The sequence below is a fragment of the Neovison vison genome, chromosome 6 (genome assembly GCF_020171115.1).
Source record: "Neovison vison isolate M4711 chromosome 6, ASM_NN_V1, whole genome shotgun sequence".
NCBI classification, from domain to species: Eukaryota; Metazoa; Chordata; class Mammalia; order Carnivora; family Mustelidae; genus Neogale; species Neogale vison.
The window spans coordinates 55881088-55900023 of NC_058096.1; the positions used below are offsets into that span (position 1 = coordinate 55881088).

At 40.7% G+C, this 18936-nt stretch overlaps 1 protein-coding gene across 1 annotated transcript in view; it reads right to left on the minus strand.

Annotated features, from left to right (window-relative positions):
* The window catches only part of MYH15 (myosin heavy chain 15), a 150452-nt gene that overhangs the window by 117480 nt on the left and 14036 nt on the right, over positions 1–18936 (minus strand). The window contains 6 exon segments of the mRNA XM_044255030.1: positions 3838–3976; positions 5238–5341; positions 11781–11790; positions 14447–14538; positions 14629–14692; positions 16452–16544. Of these exon segments, the coding sequence (XP_044110965.1) occupies positions 3838–3976; positions 5238–5341; positions 11781–11790; positions 14447–14538; positions 14629–14692; positions 16452–16544 (502 nt within the window).

Genomic DNA, 18936 nt, shown 5'->3' on the forward strand with positions numbered 1-18936 from the left:
TATCAAAGAAATGGCATAGAGTCAGGCTTCACAATGATTAGTTTTGTGCACATATGCAAGATAGACCAGACCAGGAAGAGAGAAAGTGAACCCATTGTAAGATGCCAACATGCAAGGTGCTGATGGTCTAAATTGGTAATAAGAAATGGAGAAAGACTGAGAAACATGATCAAGAGGATCCTAACATGAGAAGTAGAGGAAGGAGCATGGGTTAAGGGTTCGGTTCTACAAGGCTGTTACTCCCCCACTTCAGATGCCAGTTGTAAGTCCCGGTTGTCTCCTGGGCTATTGACTCCACTGACCCCCTCCTTGGGTTCAGTTAATTTGCTAAGGGTTCACAGAACTCAGAGGAACATTTTACTTACTATAGCAACAGTTTGTTATAAAACATATAACTCGGGAACAGCCAGATGGGATAGAAAGCAGAGGGCAAGGTATAGGAAAAGAGTGCCAAGCTTCCATGCCTTCTCCAAGCACATTTTCCTACCCAAATCTTCATGTGTTCACCAACCTGGAAGCTCTCCCAACCTGTCCTTTTAGGGTTTTATGGAGACTGCATTTCGAAGACATGATTGGTTAAACCATTGGCCATTGGTGGTAGAAATCGATCTTTAGTCCTCTCCTCTTCACAATTGAAGGTAGGACTGAAAATTCCATCTGTCCAGCCACATGGTTAGTTCCTATGGTGACCAGCCGGATCCTTAGGTACAGTCCAAAAGTCGCCTCATTAACAACAAAATCACCTGTATAGCTCTCATTGCTTAGAAAATTTCAAGGGTTTTAAGAACTCTGTGTCAGAAACTGGAACAAAGATTAAATATAATTTATTTTATTATAAATCACAATATCACAGTAGGAGATAGGATCAGAGAGATTTAAGAAGTATCACAGAAGACAATGAGACGCTTATGAGAACATGGGGTTTAAGAGTGCCTGGGTAACTCAGACATTTGAGCACCCAACTCTTAGTTCTGACTCAGGTCATGATCTCAGGGTCCTGGGATTAAGTCCCTCACTGGGCTCTGCACTCAGCATGGGGTCTGCTTGATGATTCTCTCTCTTCCTCTACCTCTGTCCCTCCCCCGGCTTGTGTACACACACACACACACACACACACACACACACACTCAGATAAATAAATAAATCTTTTTTTTTTTTTTTTTAAAAAGGGCTTGGTATTTAAGTAAGATGGGAGCTATTGATGAGTCTAGAGTGAGAAGACATGAACTGACCCATGAAAGTATCACCACTGGCTATTCTGTGCAGAACTATCAGTAATAAGGCAAAGGTGAAGATAGGGAAACCAATAAAGAAGCTACTGCAATAATCTGGTAAGAAACAATGGCTCAAGCTAGATGGTAGCTCTAGACAGGGTCTTGGTGTGTAAGTAGTGATGAGTTTTATATATATGTAAAGGTAGACACAGCAAGGCAGAGACAAAGGAGTTCAGATGATGCTAAGAGTCAGGGCAACTGAGAGAATCCAGTTGACATTTACTAAAGACTGAGAAGTGAAGAGCTGGTAGCAGGGGCAGAGTGAGATGAAGAGTTCAATTCTACACATGTTGAGTTTGGGATGACAACCTAGGAAACGGGCAGAGAAAAGATTCAAGAATGGATCCCACCATCCCAACAGCAGTTAGAAGGGGGAAAGATGAGAACGCTCCAGCAAAGACTCTGAGAAGGAACCACTGGGGAGACTGGATGACATCACGTGCATCGCTTTCTTACATGTATTTTCCAATAAATAAGCATTCCTAGCTTTCTTAATGAAAACAATTCCTCACAAAACTATTTCAAAGGGTGGAAAAGGGAAAAGAAAGACAAAAACCACAAAATAAAGCAACAAATAAGATGTCACAAAAGCATATTTTAATATGTTAATATAGAAGAAGTTTACATAACTCACAGGTCCTTTACTTCATTCTCATCTGTGCTCAAGTGTTCTCTTCCCTGAGGAGATTTTCTGCCACTCTATCTACAAGAACCCCTAACCCCTATTATTCTTTATTCTTCTGCTCTGCTTTATTTTTTCCATGATGACGTCATGTGTATTTGTCTGTTTTTATCTCCCACATTAGGCAGTCAAGACAGGGATGATATGGTCTCAGATATATCCCCAGCACCAGAATAGTGTCAGTACTGTGCACTGACCTCAAAAATAACTTGATGAACAATTAAAAAAAAAAAAAGCAACCCAATTCAAAAATGAACAAACTACTTGCTATTGATATTTTCCCAGAGAAGATATATAAATGGCCGATACATACATAAAAGAATACTCAACATCACTGATCACTAGGAAATGCGAACCAAAACGACAATGAGGTACTACCTTAAACCCATTAGGATGGCTACTATAAAAATTGTTTAATAGGAAAAGATAAATGTTGATGAGTATATGGAGAAACGGATATCATTATGCATTGCTGGTGGGAATGTAAAATGATGCAGCCACTATGGCAAATAGTATGGTACAATTCCTCAAAAAAAAATTTAACATACAGTCACCATTTAATCCAGCAAGTCCATCTCTGGGCACGTATAAAAGAACTGAGTGTGGTACTTGAACAGATATTTAAACATCAATGTTCACAACAGCAATAATCACAGTAATGAAAGGTAGAAGCAACACAAGTGTCCATAAGTGGATAAATAAAATGTGAACTATACATACAGGAATATTATTCAGCTTTAGAAAGGAATGGAATTCTGACACACCCTATGACATGGATGAATCTTGAAGGCATTATGCTAAGTGAAATAAGCCAGACATAGAAAGACAAATACTTACATGAGATACCTAGAGTAGGCAAATTCATAGAGACAAAAAGCAGAATAATGATTGAGAGGGGTGAGGTAAAGGGGGTAATAGGAAGTTATTAATAGCTACGGAGTTTCAGCTTAGGATGATGAAAAGGTTCTGGAGATGAATACTGGTGATGTTTGCACAACACTGTGAATGTACTTAATATCACTGAACTATACACTTAAAAACAGTTAAAATGGTAACATATGTGTGTGTGTGTGTGTATGTATGTATATATAGAAACATATGTATACGTATATATATGTACAACATACATATATGTGTATATATATTTTTACAACTGAAAATATAAAATTTTAAAAAATCATTAAATTAAAATTAAAATTAAATTAAATTAAAAATTAAAATTAAATTAAAATTATTTGTTGAAAGATTTGAATAAATGGGTTTCCTCCTTGTGTTTTAGTAGCTAGGAATTTTAACATTGAATGAAATAATTAAAATAACTATACTTCCTTCTTTTTATAATTGTGATTTTCTATTTTAATGTTCATTTTAGACAGATCATTCATTGTAAGAGGACTCAAATCTTCTAGTAAGCAGGCAAGACTATAGATTTTTTCATGTGAATAAAAACCAAAGGCAGGTGAAGCTGTTGTGGTTTCAACCCAATGGAAGCCCTACCCTTGGAATTCTAAAGATCTTTGTCCACACCTCCATTATGTCACTTAATATATGTTCTGGTAATTTGTTCCTTTCTCTGCTTTTCTCAGCAGGCTACATGCTGACAGCAAGTCTCTCTCCTCATCATCAAGCCTATCTTACCCACGTTTGGCAAATTTACTGGCACTGTCAATAATTAAGGAATGCTTCTCATTCTGAGATACAAGAATTATATATCAGAATGGTGGTTCAGAGAGTAATTTTGAGAAGCTGCCATCAAGGGAGGTTGCTGATCAGTTTCATCATTTTCAAAAACCAAGAGGGGAGGTAACTGCAAGGAAAGGGGAGCAAGCCTGGGGTCCGGGAACTGAAGAATCTGTGCCATAGCCTCAGAGTAATTCTTACTTTCTGTGCCATCTGCCTCCACTCGCTCTTCTCTGGGATTTTGTTTAAATTTCACGTTTCCAAAGTGCATGATGGCTCCAATGAGTTTATAGGATCCATGCTTCTCATCAGGAAGAAAGCCCAAGATGTCCATGGCCTGCTGTAAAAAGAGAAACAGATGGCCATGTCTTCATTTGCCTAATGGCTGCAGTCAGCACCTCACCCCCGCTGTGTGTCACACCTCCCTACACTCCATGGGCTGTCAGAGGGAATGAAACAGATCGCCACAGCCCCGAGGTGTGACAGCTCTGTTCAAGGCAATGCAAATCGGCCCTGTTGGCACTTGGTCACCCGCAGTCTGCTTATCCCTTTAAACGAGAATTAGGAAGGCTTGTTTAACTTCCAGTAGTTTTAGAACTTTCCTTGGATGTCCTGCTTCCCTCCTTTCCCTTCCAGCCATTGATCATTAGCTGGATCTATGAGGTAAATTCTTTTGCCTTTCATAGTTATGGCAGGAAGTAGCACCAATATCGGATGGGTTGCATATCTGGGGGGCTCCCATATATCTCCCCCCCACTTATTCAAAGACTGGCAGAGGAAGTGTTTCAGAAAAGAAAAACACATGGCACAGAAGAACCACACCCTGAGAAGCCGCTGCGCCTGACGGGATGTGTGTTCTCACACACTCCCAGAGGGTAGACGTCGGTGCAATCTTTCTAGCGGTTAATTTAGCATATGTATCAGGAGACTATAAAAAATTCATAATCCTTGCCTAGTAATTTCACTCTGGGGAATGTAGCATAAGGAGAATCTAATATACGGGAAAAGCATTTACCTACAAAGATATTTACCACAGTAGAAAACAAAACAAAATCTTTGAGTCTAACCATAGGAGAATGGCTAACTACAGTGACTACCTTACAGGACAAATGTCTGGTAAAATATTAAGTATTCATTTAAGTGTTTATGAAGAGTTTGTAATAACACTGAAAATGCTTATATTATAGGATTAATCAAAAAAGAAACTGTATGCGGAATACTAAATGCAGTGTGATTATGATCTTTTTATTAAAAAAAAAAAAACACAAAACACCAAACCAACTATATAGTAGCAACCCAAATAGGAAGAAAAAAGAACAAAGACTATAAAGACCTATACCAAATAAAAACAGTGGTTGCCCTTGAGTTGAAACATCTTCCTATCTTTCCAGACGTTCTAAAGTTACCGAACTCACAATGTGCACTTTTTCAGTAAGTAAGTAAACTCGGAATGGACAAAGACCCAGAGGAGCAACTTGTACCCTCCACCCCTGAAAGAAGGAAAGTGACTTCTCCAGGACCCTTAAGAGGAAGGATCTGAAATGCTGCGGTTTCTCACTGTCATGCCCAAACTTTGCGCTGGTAATTAACATCAGCCTTACATCAGTGGCCAGTAGTTCTTCAGCATTATCCTGGCTGTCCACAGCAACGACTCCATGAGAGCAAAAGGGAAAGTCAGAAAGATTTTCAGACACCAGGAGCATGTCTGCAGTGGGAAAACCTTCAGTTAAACAGTTAAAGAAATCTGCAAGGCTTTAGGAAATAATTGACCCATATTCACAGTTTACTCTTACAGCTGATAGCACACTTGTAAACAAGCCAAAATGAAATCCATATTCCACAGCCAAACCTCTGCAATCAAATTTTGCCCTCTATTAACTTGTCAGTCATGTGTTAATGTCTCCCAAGAGAAGACCACGGCAGACCAAATTCTAATAGAGTCAATCACAACAGCTTGAATGGGTGTGAATAAAACAGATAATGCATGTTGGCAAAACTTTGAAAACAGGAATTTGGCCTAGATACACGGTTGAGGGCAGAGGACAAAAAATGTTTTGTAAAATCATACATGTAGCAGGACTGAGTTTCAAAGTCTAGGAAGTGGGCAGACCCTGGGGTTGAGCGCCCCGGGAACACTAGCAATGTATCCTGTCATATCACGTCCTCCCTATTAGCGAGGCTGAGGCTGTCTTTCAAGGAATCCATAAATCAGCGTCCGTGTTCATTCAGCACTGCGCCGGATGTGTCTGAGGCTCCTGACATGATTCACTTAGTCAGGAAACATAATGCAGGCGGAAGCTAAGGCAGGCTGTCAGCACCGTAGCAGCAAGGGACATTAGCCAAATCCCGTTAACCGCTTAACGCCTCACACTGGCTCCCTGGAAGTTTCTTTGAGCCCATTTGATTTTTCTATTTATCACTCAGTGAAGTGAAGCTGCTATCCTCGACCCCAGATCTCAGAAACAGCGTACTTCCCTCCCCAGTGTTCGCGGCAGCTCTGTTTGGAAGCAACCCGAGTGTCCATCAAGAGTTAACAAACTCCTGCGTGTCCGTACAACAGATTATTAGTGAGCAAACAAAGGACTGAACTGTGGACATATGCTAGAGGATGGAAGAATCTCCAAATAATAAGGCAGAGTGAAATAAGCCAGACAAAAAAGAGTATACACTGTGTGATTCCAACTTATAAAATTCGAGAAAATGCAGTCATATCTGTAGTGACAGGAAGCATGTTAGTGGTTGCCAAGGGGCTGGGTGGGGAGGGGAAGCCTCAGAGGAGTGAGAAAGGGCAGAGGCGGAGTTACCAAAGAACACGAGAAAACTTTTGAACAGATCCCTGCGTTAACTTGATGGCGGTAATGGTCTCCCGCATATGTCAGCATTTACATTTATATTGACAACACTTCAATGAGGCTGTTTTATAAAAGTTAAAAAGTAAAAAGAAATCGGGCTAGCCCAAAGGAGATCAAGCTGAAGGCAAGTACTAGATATACAGCATATATATTTAATAGAAATATAATCCTCAAAGCCTCATTTGAATGAGGATTTAAATGTCCCTGAAATGTTCATAATTCCCAAGAATCTCTTTGTGTTCTTTCTCATGCCTCACTTTTATCAAGAAACACTTGTTGAGCTCTAGCAATGTGCCAGGCATTAGAGTAAGTTTTAGAGATACGTCAGTGGGGTGGGGAAATATCCTGTCCCCATGAAGCTTCCATTCTAACAGCAGGAGACAGAAATTTTAAAAATAAGTAAAATGTATGAAAAGACATGAAATGTACAATGTTAATAAGTGCCATGGAAAAAAAAATAGCAGGGAAAGGGAATAAATTGTATCAGCAATACAGGGGTACCTGGCCGGCTTAGTAAGTGGAGCCTATAGCTCTAGATCTCAGGGTTGTGAGTTCGAGCCCCATGTTGGGTGTAGAGTTTACTTAAAAATAAAATCTTAAAAACAAAAAAGTGTTGGTGATACAGAGCTACAGTTTTCAATAGAGTGGTTAGGGAAAGCCTCTATACCGTGACATTTCAATAAAGACCTGCAAGAGTTGTGGGGGAAAATAAGTGAGGGAAAATGTTCCAGACAAAGAAAAACAAATGCAAAGTTCCCGAGGTAGAAGTTTTCCTGGCATTTTGAGTGGCTTAAGAGGCAAATTAGGGAAGTAAGTGGTAGTAGGTTATGCGGTCAGAGAGGCATCAAGAGAATGGATCATAGCTCCTCACAGGCCAGGGTGAGGATTTGCACATTTATGTCTATGTAAGATAGAAAGCTGTTGAAGGTTTTTGAGCAGAGGAATGACATAATCTGATTTTTGTTAAAGATTTTATTTATTTGACAGAGAGAGAGTGATCATAAGTAGGCAGAGAGGCAGGCAGAGGGGGGGGGGGTGGGGGGCGGGGAAGCAGGCTCCCTGCTGAGCAGAGAGCCCAATACGGGACCCTGAGATCATGACCTGAGTTGAAGGCAGGGGGTTAACCCACTGAGCCACCCAGGTGCCCCTGATTTTCTTTCTTTTCTTTCTTTCTTTTTTTGTAATTTACCGTGGCTGCTGTATTAAAGACAGAGAGAACAGGATGGAAGCAGAAATATCAGGTAGGAGACTGTTAAACAATCCACGAGAGAGGTACCTGGGTGGCTCAGTCAGTTAAGCATCTGCCTTCAGCTCAGGTCATGATCCCCTGGGGCCTGGTATTGAGACTCACATCAAGCCCCCTGCTCAGCGTGGAGCCTGCTTCTCCCTCTACCTGCTGCTACCCCTGCATGTATGCTCACTTTCGCTCTCTATCAAATAAATAAGTAAAATCGTAAAAAAAAAAAAATCCAGGAGAGAGATGATGGTATTCGACCAGCGTAGTAATAGGAGTAATGGTAAGGAAGTGCTCAGAGTGTGGCTTTTTAAAGTAGATGGAACAGGTGAGAATAAGCTGGGAGAAACAGATGAGTTCAAGAGCAGGTCTTAGGCACATTAAATTTGAGATGTTATAATGAATATATGCTACAACATAGAATAATCTCAAAATAATTATGCTGAGTGAAATAAGTCAGACAGGAAGAGTATATACTGTAGAATTCCATCTTACAAATTTCTAGAAATTTTTTTCTTTTAAAGTGTTTTATTTTTGTGTAAACTAAAAGGAAATTGACACATTGAAATCACAAAAGACCTTGGGCATGCATATTAGCCTTGTTAAGAGTCTTCTGCGTGTCTCTCTTTTCCATAGGAATTCCCCTTAAACATTTAAAACCCATAGTTTTTATTGTATCTACAACCTAAACCATAACAATCTATGATTCTGTCATTTTACATTGTGCAAAACCCTCAAAATATAGTGGTACCATAGGGGGGAAAAAAATCAGTCACAAGTAAATTTCATTGTGAGTCATTCATATAATTTGGTTCTTTTCCAAACCAAGTTGAGACATAGAGGAGTCAGTGAGCTAGGAATCTGGAATCCTGGAGAGACTCTGGACTTGTGATAGAACAGTGGAAGTCATCGGATGGAAACAATCTTTAAAGCTACCCGTTGTTAAATGAGGTCACCATGAGATAGAGGCAAGGACTGAGCCCAGGGCACTCTAAAGTTACAGGGCCAGATGAAAGAGAAAGACCAACAGGGAAATACCGGAGATTTAGGGGAGAAACAAGGGAGGGTGGTGTGCTAGAAGCTAAGAGGAGAGATTCTCAAGGAGGAGGGAGTAATCAGTGGTGTCAAATACTGTCATGCCTTTCAAGGTCAAGAAATGCCTATATATTCTGCAAGGCTCATTCATAGCTTTACTGATGACTCTCAAATCTATATTTTCTGAGCTCCCGACCTAGATCTCCAACTTCCCACTAGACGTTTCAGTGCAGACAGCCATAAGTAGCTCAAATCCAATATTACCAAAACTGAACCTATGATTTTTTTTTTTTAAAGATTTTATTTATTTATTTGTCAGAGAGAGAGCGAGAGCGAGCACAGGCAGACAGAGTGGAAGGCAGAGTCAGAGGGAGAAGCAGGCTCCCTGCGGAGCAAGGAGCCCGATGTGGGACTCGATCCCAGAACGCTGGGATCATGACCTGAGCCGAAGGCAGCTGCTTAACCAACTGAGCCACCCAGGCGTCCCAAACCTATGATGTTTTTCCATGTCTGCCCTGAAGCTATGCCTCTTATGTGGTTCTATACGCTGGTGAATGTCATCACCTTACTCAGGCTACACTTGGGGCTGCCATGAAATCTTGTCTTCTCACATCTCAAATATGGACATCATTAACATGTCTTTCAAATTATTTAATCTTTTTTCTCTACAATAGTTATATGATATGAAGGGGGTAAAGATATAAAGATAACATGGTCCTTTCCCTCAAGGAGGCTACAGGAATCACACATCTAACTAGTGCAGGAAATGCTGGGTGTTTTTAGGATGAGAGGATGTTTCTGTTGGATGTTTTAGTTCATACCAAAATAAAACACAAACAAGCAAACAAAAAACCACACACACACACACACACCCCAAACTACCTTCTAAAATTGTTATTCCAAGAATTACAAGTTGGATCACTTTAAATTATAACCATTCATATATCCTTTTCATTTTATGTCATTTTTGTCATCACTTCTCATTATCTCATTTTTGATCATTTTCATTCTGGCCATTTTAATGAAAGGTGCTATATTTGACATTATTTTTCGTATGTAGAATATAGGAAAATAGAAACCTAAAAATCCTCACTACTTGGCCAGTCCCAAATTAATGATCAGTTGAATTTAGAACATAGTTTCTAGTATTTCTGTTAGACTAAGCCACCTACCTTCTCAAACCTGTGTTTGTAACTATGATGGGAATTTCTTTCCTCCTTTGCCAACAGGAGGGTCTTGCTCCCATCCAAGCAGGCCCAACAACTGGACAAACACTATGGGAAACACAGTAGAAAGACCACCATGTGTCCGAGGTCTACCAGACCAGGAGGAGGAAAGAGTCAACATTCAGGAGGGGGCGGGAATAAGGCTCCATGGAGGGCCCACATGCTACACACACACTCCTCCCGCCCCACCTCCCTGCTTTCAGACACAGCATTTCAAGAAGTCATAAGGGAAAAAAAAAAAAAAAAAAAAAAAAAAGAAGTCAAAAAGGACACGTAATGGGCTTCTCCTTTATCTCACTAACCAGCAATATGGCTGATGCACAGGAGCCGTAGTCAGTTTGAAGTGGTAGCTCTTAGAAACATACAGACCACAAGCATGCATGTTTGAGGGACTCTGAAAGGCCTTTAGCTCAAAACGTCTTCCCTACTAGGTCTTATTAAAATTTATTTTCCAGGAAAAACGAATTTTAATTGTGTTAAGTCTTGAGGTCACCACAGAGTATCATGTAAACAGAGGTTCTTTTATTTAATTAATTTCATTTCTATCAGAGGAATGGATCTGAGAGAATGTTAAAAAAAAAATAAAAAGGCAAACAAATAGTGAATACATTTATGTGAGACACTACGAGGGCCAGCAAGGCTGTCTAGGTCAGATAAGGCCCACACAGAAGATTGTTGACCAGGCTGTGGGCATGTGGAGAACCGGGGGGAAGGGAGCTTGTCAGGAAGGCTGGGGAGAGCATAAAGAAAAGGTGCAGGGCGATGCTAAAGGTAAATTCAGTTGTTTCACAACTTCAAAAAATTCAGGTCTCAACCTTCATACAAGTTCATTTCTAGATTCCACTCTTCAGTAGGAGATGCAAAGAAGCCTTTAAGAATGAGTATTTTATCATTCAAGGATTTGTTTTACATGTCTTCCTGACAGTGAATTTTACTTTCACCATGGATGAGTGTTCTCCAAGACTCAGCTGAGTTCACTATGAAAAGAAGCAAAGCTGACACTGGACCAAAAAACAAAACAAAACAAAACAAAACAAAACCCAAACCCTTAAAATCACAAAGTCCTGTAGCTAGTACCACTATGCCATATCAACCATCATTACCTGTTTCTCACACTGCCATGGACAGCTAAAGAGGTTGCACACTGCCCAACTCCACAAGAAAGAATCATTCACACAGTCTACAGTTTGAATAGCGCTCTCTGGAGTCAGGCAGGGCACAATCTGCACCACCACCACACACACACACACACACACACACACACACACACACACACACATCTTTTTCCTCCTAATAACCAGTGGGGAGAAAGGGAGTGAAGATAGGAGAACAGTTCAAGAGAAACCTATTGGGCCAGGGGAGTAAAACTTAATATGCTCCAGAATAGGAAGTGCAGACGATGACAGTTTCTTTCCCCAGAGGCCTTCAGGCCCCTAGTAGACACACTGGGTGCCCCTCTTGGCACCCCTATGCACTACTGGCATGTACCAAAATGAGCCCCTAGGGCAGTAGGCAAAATGTCAAAGATTCTAAGAGACAAGGTGATGTTTTCTGAACCCTCACCCTAGAGTTCATACACCAGTTGAATAGTAGCAATGAGTACAATAAACAGAAAAAAATAGACAAAGAAGAGAAGAAAAATAGGAAGGTATATGCAGGACCAACCCATCCGGGTGACATTAAGAACAAGAATTTCAAGGAGCCGTATCTGAGGTTTCTGAAGAAGTGGGTTTTAGCCATGCCTTGACCAAGGGTCAGTGTAAAGTGAGAGGTAAGGGGAGGAGAGATGTTCCAGACCATGTAGAGACTAGTTGGGAGCTGGCTCTGGGATAACACTTCACCCCATTCCTCAGCTCCTTCCATGGGTGGCCAGCCTCCCGACTGATTTTCCATACACGGTTATTTTCTGATAATGACAAGCGCTTCTGTTTTTGGAAACTTGGACATAATCCATATGTTGCTAAGGTGTGTTCTCTTGTAACAATCTTCAGGACACTCTGAAGCTCTCCTTTGGCAAACATGAATAAAAATAACTCAAATTCTAAAATGTCCCCAAGAATGGCCCATGGTGCCGAGAACAAATGAACTGACAATACCCAATCTGGACCACCAGATGTCAGTCTTCGTGCAGGAATCAATCTCTGCAGCCCCCAAAGACTCAGCAAGATCAATGAATTCAAGATGAGCCTGCATTTTCCATCGCAGACCAGAGCCTTCGGACAGTTCTAGTTGTAAACAGAGATGCTCCCCCAAATTTTACAGTCCCTGCTGGTACCCACATTGGACCCTATGTGTCAGATGGCTTGCATAGCAGAGAAATCGGTGCTAAGAACATTAGATATGGCAGGGCTAATCAGAGGAAGATCCAGAAAAAAAAGAAATCTGTTCCACGTTAGGTGGAGGGAAAGCAGAAGGAGAACTGCGGCTGCGTTTGTTTCACCAGCTGCACCTGTGCCAAAAATAATTGTCCAGTTTGCAGAGTTTTCCCCATTTGGTGAGGGCACTTTGAATTTGAAGACCATGCAGTCAAAACCCCACTAAGGGTATGACTAACATACTGAACCTAGCATGGGAGGCTGGGGGAAATCACTGCCCACTAATTTGCTCACCTGGATTCTTTTTTTTTTTTTCACCTGGATCTTTGATCTCATCCCACAACCACTCCTGTGGAAGCGTCCTTGTCCTCAGATGTTTACTTCATATGCACGACCTTTGCAATCCAATCAGACTCTCATTCTTCCCTTCCAATGACTTCCCATATTCTGCCTCAGGCTGCAAGGTGCTGTTTGATCTGGTCCTGCCCACCTCTCCCCTCCATTAATTTCTTCTTTCTGTCAATTACAATGGCCATTTTGTAATCTCAAGAATAAAACAAGTGCATTGCTGCCTCGGGGCCTTTACACTCACTGTTCGAGCTTCCTGTAACTTTATTCCGAAAAATCTTGCCTGCTCACTCGCTTACTCTTTCAGGTGTCTGCAAAAATATTGCCTTCCCAGAGAGGTCTTGCTTGACCATTCCATCTAAAATAAAACCACCTGATACCCTACCAAGCCCAAATTCACTGTTTTCTCACCTTTTTTTTTTCTTTTCTTTTTTTTTTTTTTGGTAGACGTACCATTTGCTAAAATTATATATGTTTTCATTTACTTGTTTATTACTTATCTCCCATACTAGAATGTAAGCCCATGAGGGCAGGGACCTGTCTGTCTTATTTTTCAACCCCCCAAAAAAGCAGTGCCTGGTACACACACAGCAGTCACACAATAAATATAGAGTGACGACAGGAAGTTCATTCTCTTGTCCCACTAGATACTTTTCTTTCTCTTCATGGTACTACCTTTAACCTGGTCAAATCATAAAACTTAGGAATATTTTGGCTCATCACTTCCTCATTCCTACATTCAGTCATTGCTAAGACCCGTCTATTCTTCTATGAATCCATCCCCTTTCTCCCATTCCCAAAGACACAACCTTACACAATGCCTTGTGATCTTCTACTAGGACTGCTATAGTCCCTTCCCTCTAGGATCTCGGCCTCCCATCCATCCTGCCCACCACATCAGCTTCATTGTCACTGCCCTCAGCAAATCATGACGTCCTATTTCCCCAACCCTATAACATATGTACATCACCCCCAACTCCTTGAGTTCAGAAACCATCAGGATAAAATCTCTACTATTCCTCTATGCAAATCCTTTCTTCCAGTCAACCTGATCTCTCTGCTCCCCGATCTTGTCCTGCCTTTTCCTGCCACTGTACCCACTGTTCCTCTCATAGGAAATACCCTCCACTCATTACTCTGGTTGAATCCTCTTCCCATCCTTCATATCCCAACCCCAAACCTCCCTTCTTTATAAAACTCCCACTTCTGGCCTTTTGTCTCTACCGCCCATGTGGTTCTAATTTTCTAATCATTGAAGGCCTTAAATTACCTAAAGTTTTTACACACATTCTCTCTCTCTCTCTCTCTCTCACACACACACACACACACACACACACACACACACTTTCATTTATACCTTCTAGGTATCCTGTCTACTTCCAAACACTACCAAATTGGGAAAACATTTACTCTCTAGCAATATAAAATTATAGAACGCTTGGGGTGCCTGGGTGGCTCAGTGGGTTAAGCCTCTGCCTTCAGCTCAAGTCATGGTCTCAGGATCCTGAGATCGAGCCCCGCATCGGGCTCTCTGCTGAGTAGGGAGCCTGCTTCCCCCACACCTCTGCCTGCCTCTATGCCTGCTTGCGATCTCTCTCTGTGTCAAATAAATAAATAAAATCTTTTTTAAAAAATTATAGAACACTGGTTTTATAATTGGTTTAATAATTGTTTACCTTTTAGAATAAATAAACTGAGTTCTCAAGAGACTTACTAATCAACACTTTCCCAGGTCTGAGAATCTGACTTCTGTCTCTTGTTTTACAATGTCCCTCAGCTCCAGAATAACACACTTACCACGAAGGTCTTTTTCTCAGACAGAATTTGATAGAATATGTGGTAGTTCCTCTCTCTGGGCTGCTGGAAAATCACTTGGGATTTTTCAAGCAAATCTGCAGGATTGGAAAAGGATAAAGCTTCCTATTTAGGTATTGCTGCAAAACTTAGAAGAAAAGTAATCCAATAGTGCAGTGGCTACTTACAAATATCAATGTCTACAGAGGACAGCTTGCCTGTGGCACCAAAACGCATCCTGATGAATTTGCCCCGGGGGGGGGGGCATAAAACACAGTCTCCTATGGAAACATTCTGAACAGTTGCAACGGCTTTCTTATACGCATTACTACCAAAGTGACTAGTTCAAAGTTAAAAGAAAAATGCAGCATGGGCCTGAGATGGCATCAGTTAATGCCCGGAGGAAGCCAGAATGATCACCAGAACTGGCAGGGGCCCCGGATTCTAGTGTCAGACCTGCCGACTTCTAGCTGTGTGTTCTTATTCTCTCTGGGCCTCAGCGTTCTTACCTAAAAAATGAGACAGAGCAATATCTGTTCAGCATATTCTTTCATTTATTCAGTAAACATTCACTGAAAACCTACTACCATCCAGGAAACCTACTAGAACCTGGACATATCACATGAAAAAAAACCAGGTGTGGTCCCTACTCTTCTAGATTCTATGTGTAAGCAGCTATTGCAATGGCATTAACAAAGGAACACAAAGGAACGTTTGGTGATCCTTAAATCCTAAAGAAAAGACAGCTGTGCAGGATTTCAGTGAGTAAAAGGGGCAAAAAGGCAAGAGCCCGAGAATTAGGCCCCAGGCACCCTATCACTAAGTCCTACAGGCCACAGGAAGAAGTAGGGTTTAATATTATTTATGTGTTCTCAGAAGACAGTGGGAGATTTTATGCAGATGTGATCAGATTTCTGTTTTAAAGCACTGCTTTGGCATAAATAATAGATGGGGTTCCTTTCCTTTCTTTTCATGAAAAGCCATAAGACAGGATCTGTGGGACAGAAAGCCTGCCCAAGGAGATAGAGCCCGCGTCAGAAGCCAGGGGCGGCTAAGGAGGCAGTCAGTGGCAGCTGGGGCTGGCAGGATGAGGAGGACGGTGCCGGGGATGACAGGCTGGTAAAGGTCACCCCTGCAAGGAAGTAGGTAGGGGGGACCACAGCCACGCAAGGGAAGGAGCGTGGCGACAAACAGGGGGATTGAGCCATTAAGTTAGCAAATATAGGCAAATGGGAACCATACACACAGACACACGTGTGTAAGTACCCTCACAAGGAGGTGTAGGAACAGGCAAGGCAGTGCAAAGGATCTGGACTGAACCCAACCACCTCACCATGAGGCTGTTATTTAATTGTGCCCAAAGATTCAAATGGGAAGCCTTCTGCTAATTTCCTTGTAAATTATAGAGTGGCTCCCTGCCACTCATTTTTGTCATAAAATGGCTTTGTGAAAGTAAGGTTTGAAATTCAATTCTTCCTCTATCCTGGGACTGCAGTTATCAAAAGCGATTTTTAAAAATGTTTTCTTTCTGAAAAAAAGAAAAAAAAAATTCCCCCAGTAGAAAATATGCAGAGGTAGGGGAGCCATAGGCAAGAGTAGAAACAATAATTGTATTAAGTGAATGAGGAAGTGCATAGGAAATTATGAAGGGGAAAGTACTTTCAAATCTGTAAAATATAATACAATATAAAGCATTATTAGAATGTGCTGGGTGAGCTTCTCTACCAGGACTAGAAAGGAATTTGAATCTATTAAATATTGTTAATATTATTAATTATTAAATACTGTCTTCCTGAAATTGACCAAACAATAGAAGCTTCCCTGGTACATATTTATATATAGTTTTAATTTCTTAATAACAAAACTGGTCTCTTTCTTTTTCAAGCAGTCTAACAATGTTAGACCTCTTTGATGTCTGAGAAATTTTTTTACACCTATATGCTCAGACCTGAATTTTACCATTTACTTAAAAATTAGAGACTCTGATATACTGCTCAATCACATTACTTACAAAACAAAAGGAGTTGTCATTTCTCAGGGTTTTAGCATTTCTAAATGCTTCCAAAATAGGATGCACTTGCTTGATTTGATCTTCTAAAGTCCCCTGAGGTACAAGTAAGAGAAATACAGCAGATAAAGTTATCAGTAAAATTCTGTAATGTGGTAAGCCCTCCATCCCTAGATCTGACCCCATTCTTGCTTTGGATAAATAGTAGCCAAAGCTGTTTCCAAATTTTTTTTATACAATATTACTTCGGAATCAGAACTCAGAAAAATAGATGACTGAAAAACTGTCTTTTTTTTTTTTTTTAAAGCTTCGAAGCCAATATTGAAAAGATGCTGATTATTCCCAAACCAAGCCCCCAATACAATGTCAGTTCAGATTATTAATGCTTAACACTAACATAAAACATTTTTATCCAACTTATTTATTTTCAGAAAAACAGTATTCATTATTTTTTCACCACACCCAGTGCTCCATGCAAGCCGTGCCCTCTATAATACCCACCACCTGGTACCCCAACCTCCCACCCCCCCCGCCACTTCAAACCCCTCAGATTGTTTTTCAGAGTCCAGAGTCTCTCATGGTTCACCTCACCTTCCAATTTACCCAAAAGCACATACCCTCCCCAATGTCCATAACCCTACCTCCCTTCTCCCAAACCCCTCCCCCCAGCAACCCACAGTTTGTTTAGTGAGATTAAGAGTCACTTATGGTTTGTCTCCCTCCCTATCCCATCTTGTTTCATGGATTCTTCTCCTACCCACTTAAGCCCCCATGTTGAAAAACTGTCTTAACATACAATGTCCCTGTGAATATATGTGGGAGCTCATTTACTTGCAATGCTTCTCTTTTGGTTGGAATTGGCCTAAGTGGGGAAAGGAACTAAATATCTACCATCAATCAATCAATCAATCAATCAATCCCATAGCCTATTTCCAAAAAGACTTCGTGCCTTATATTTTCCCCATTGTTTATCTCCCTCTCATCCCACTTAATTCTTATACCTGGAAATTTATCCTAAGATAATACAGCAGATTCTTGGCATTATTAAATTATATTTTTCCTTGTTATGATTCCTAAGTAATCCAGTGGTCTGTGCCGAGCAGGGAATCAGTGATGGTATTCATTTTGAATTTGAATTGTGTGTGTTCAGCAGGTCACCTGCACAGAGTAAGTCTGAATGAGCACTCAGCATCCCCACTGCCATGTGGCTATGTTGTTTTCCACTCAACATCAAAGATCCATTTCATGGAAGGGATTACTTAGTATATAGTATTCAAGAATTTATAAACTTAGGGGCATTCGTGTGGCTCAGTTGGTTAAGTGTCCCACTCTTCATTTTAGCTCGGGTGGTAAGATTGAGCCCTGCTTCCTCTCTCTCCCTCTCCTTCTCATGTGCACACACACTCTCTTGATCTAAAAAAAAAAAAAAGAAAAAAGAAAAAAGTCTATATTTAAAACTACAAATATTACATTCCTTCTACATCGTATGGGTCTACTACAAATAGGTAAAAGGGCTAAAGGAGCAAAGTTTCTCATGTATTGTATTATGTATTATGTCATGCATTATCATAAAGCTCAATGGCTAGAACAAACACACACTGAACAACCTAAAATGCACACAGAAATGAAGTAATATCTAGTGAATAATAGAGTTCAATGATACCTAAAGGAATCAATCAAATTCAGGAATGTGGTGGTTGGGAAACTTTTCATGGTTTGAAAATTGGACCAGGTTGCTATTTTGATATACTTCTTGGCAAAAACAGCAGGGAGCATCCAGGATTGAATTTAAAAAAGCAAAATAACAATGCCAGACATAGAAAGATAAGAGACTCTAACAGCTCAATAACTCATTGATTTTGAATCTCACTCAGCATTATCTAATTTTATTTTTGCATACCAATTCTCATGGTCTAGTTACTCTCAAATTATTATATAACCCATCAACCTGTTAATGGAGCTAAACAAAGTAAGCTAAATTAAAAATCACCAAAGATAAAAGTAATTAAATAGAGAGGGAAGATAAGTAGAACCTGGAATGTGATTAACATTGAGGTAATGCGCATCAGGCATTTGGGATTTGATCCAGGAGTTAGTGGTAAAGGAATGAGACTTCTACTGGTACTTATCTGTGGAAGTCTGACATCTCACAGTAGCTAAAGGGATTCAGAAATATCAAAACTGGCCGTTCAAGGCACTGATGACTCTAGCCTTTAGGGAAGATGGCTTGGATCTTAAGTGTAATTCTCAGAGGGTACAATCAACAAAGATCAGCCTAAATAGCCCCTGAAGCAAATCTGAAACAAATTAGGTGATTTCATGTTTGGGGGTTATTGGTTTGAAGCACTTGGTGATCCTCTCAAGAGGCAAAGATGGGGGGGAAAAAACGCTTTTCTATAATTTTCTAATTGCTCTATGGCTCTTGTCTCCTCTTTTCTCCCCCAAAAGTGGTCAAGGCAGAGCCTCCATGATCAGGATAAGACTACCT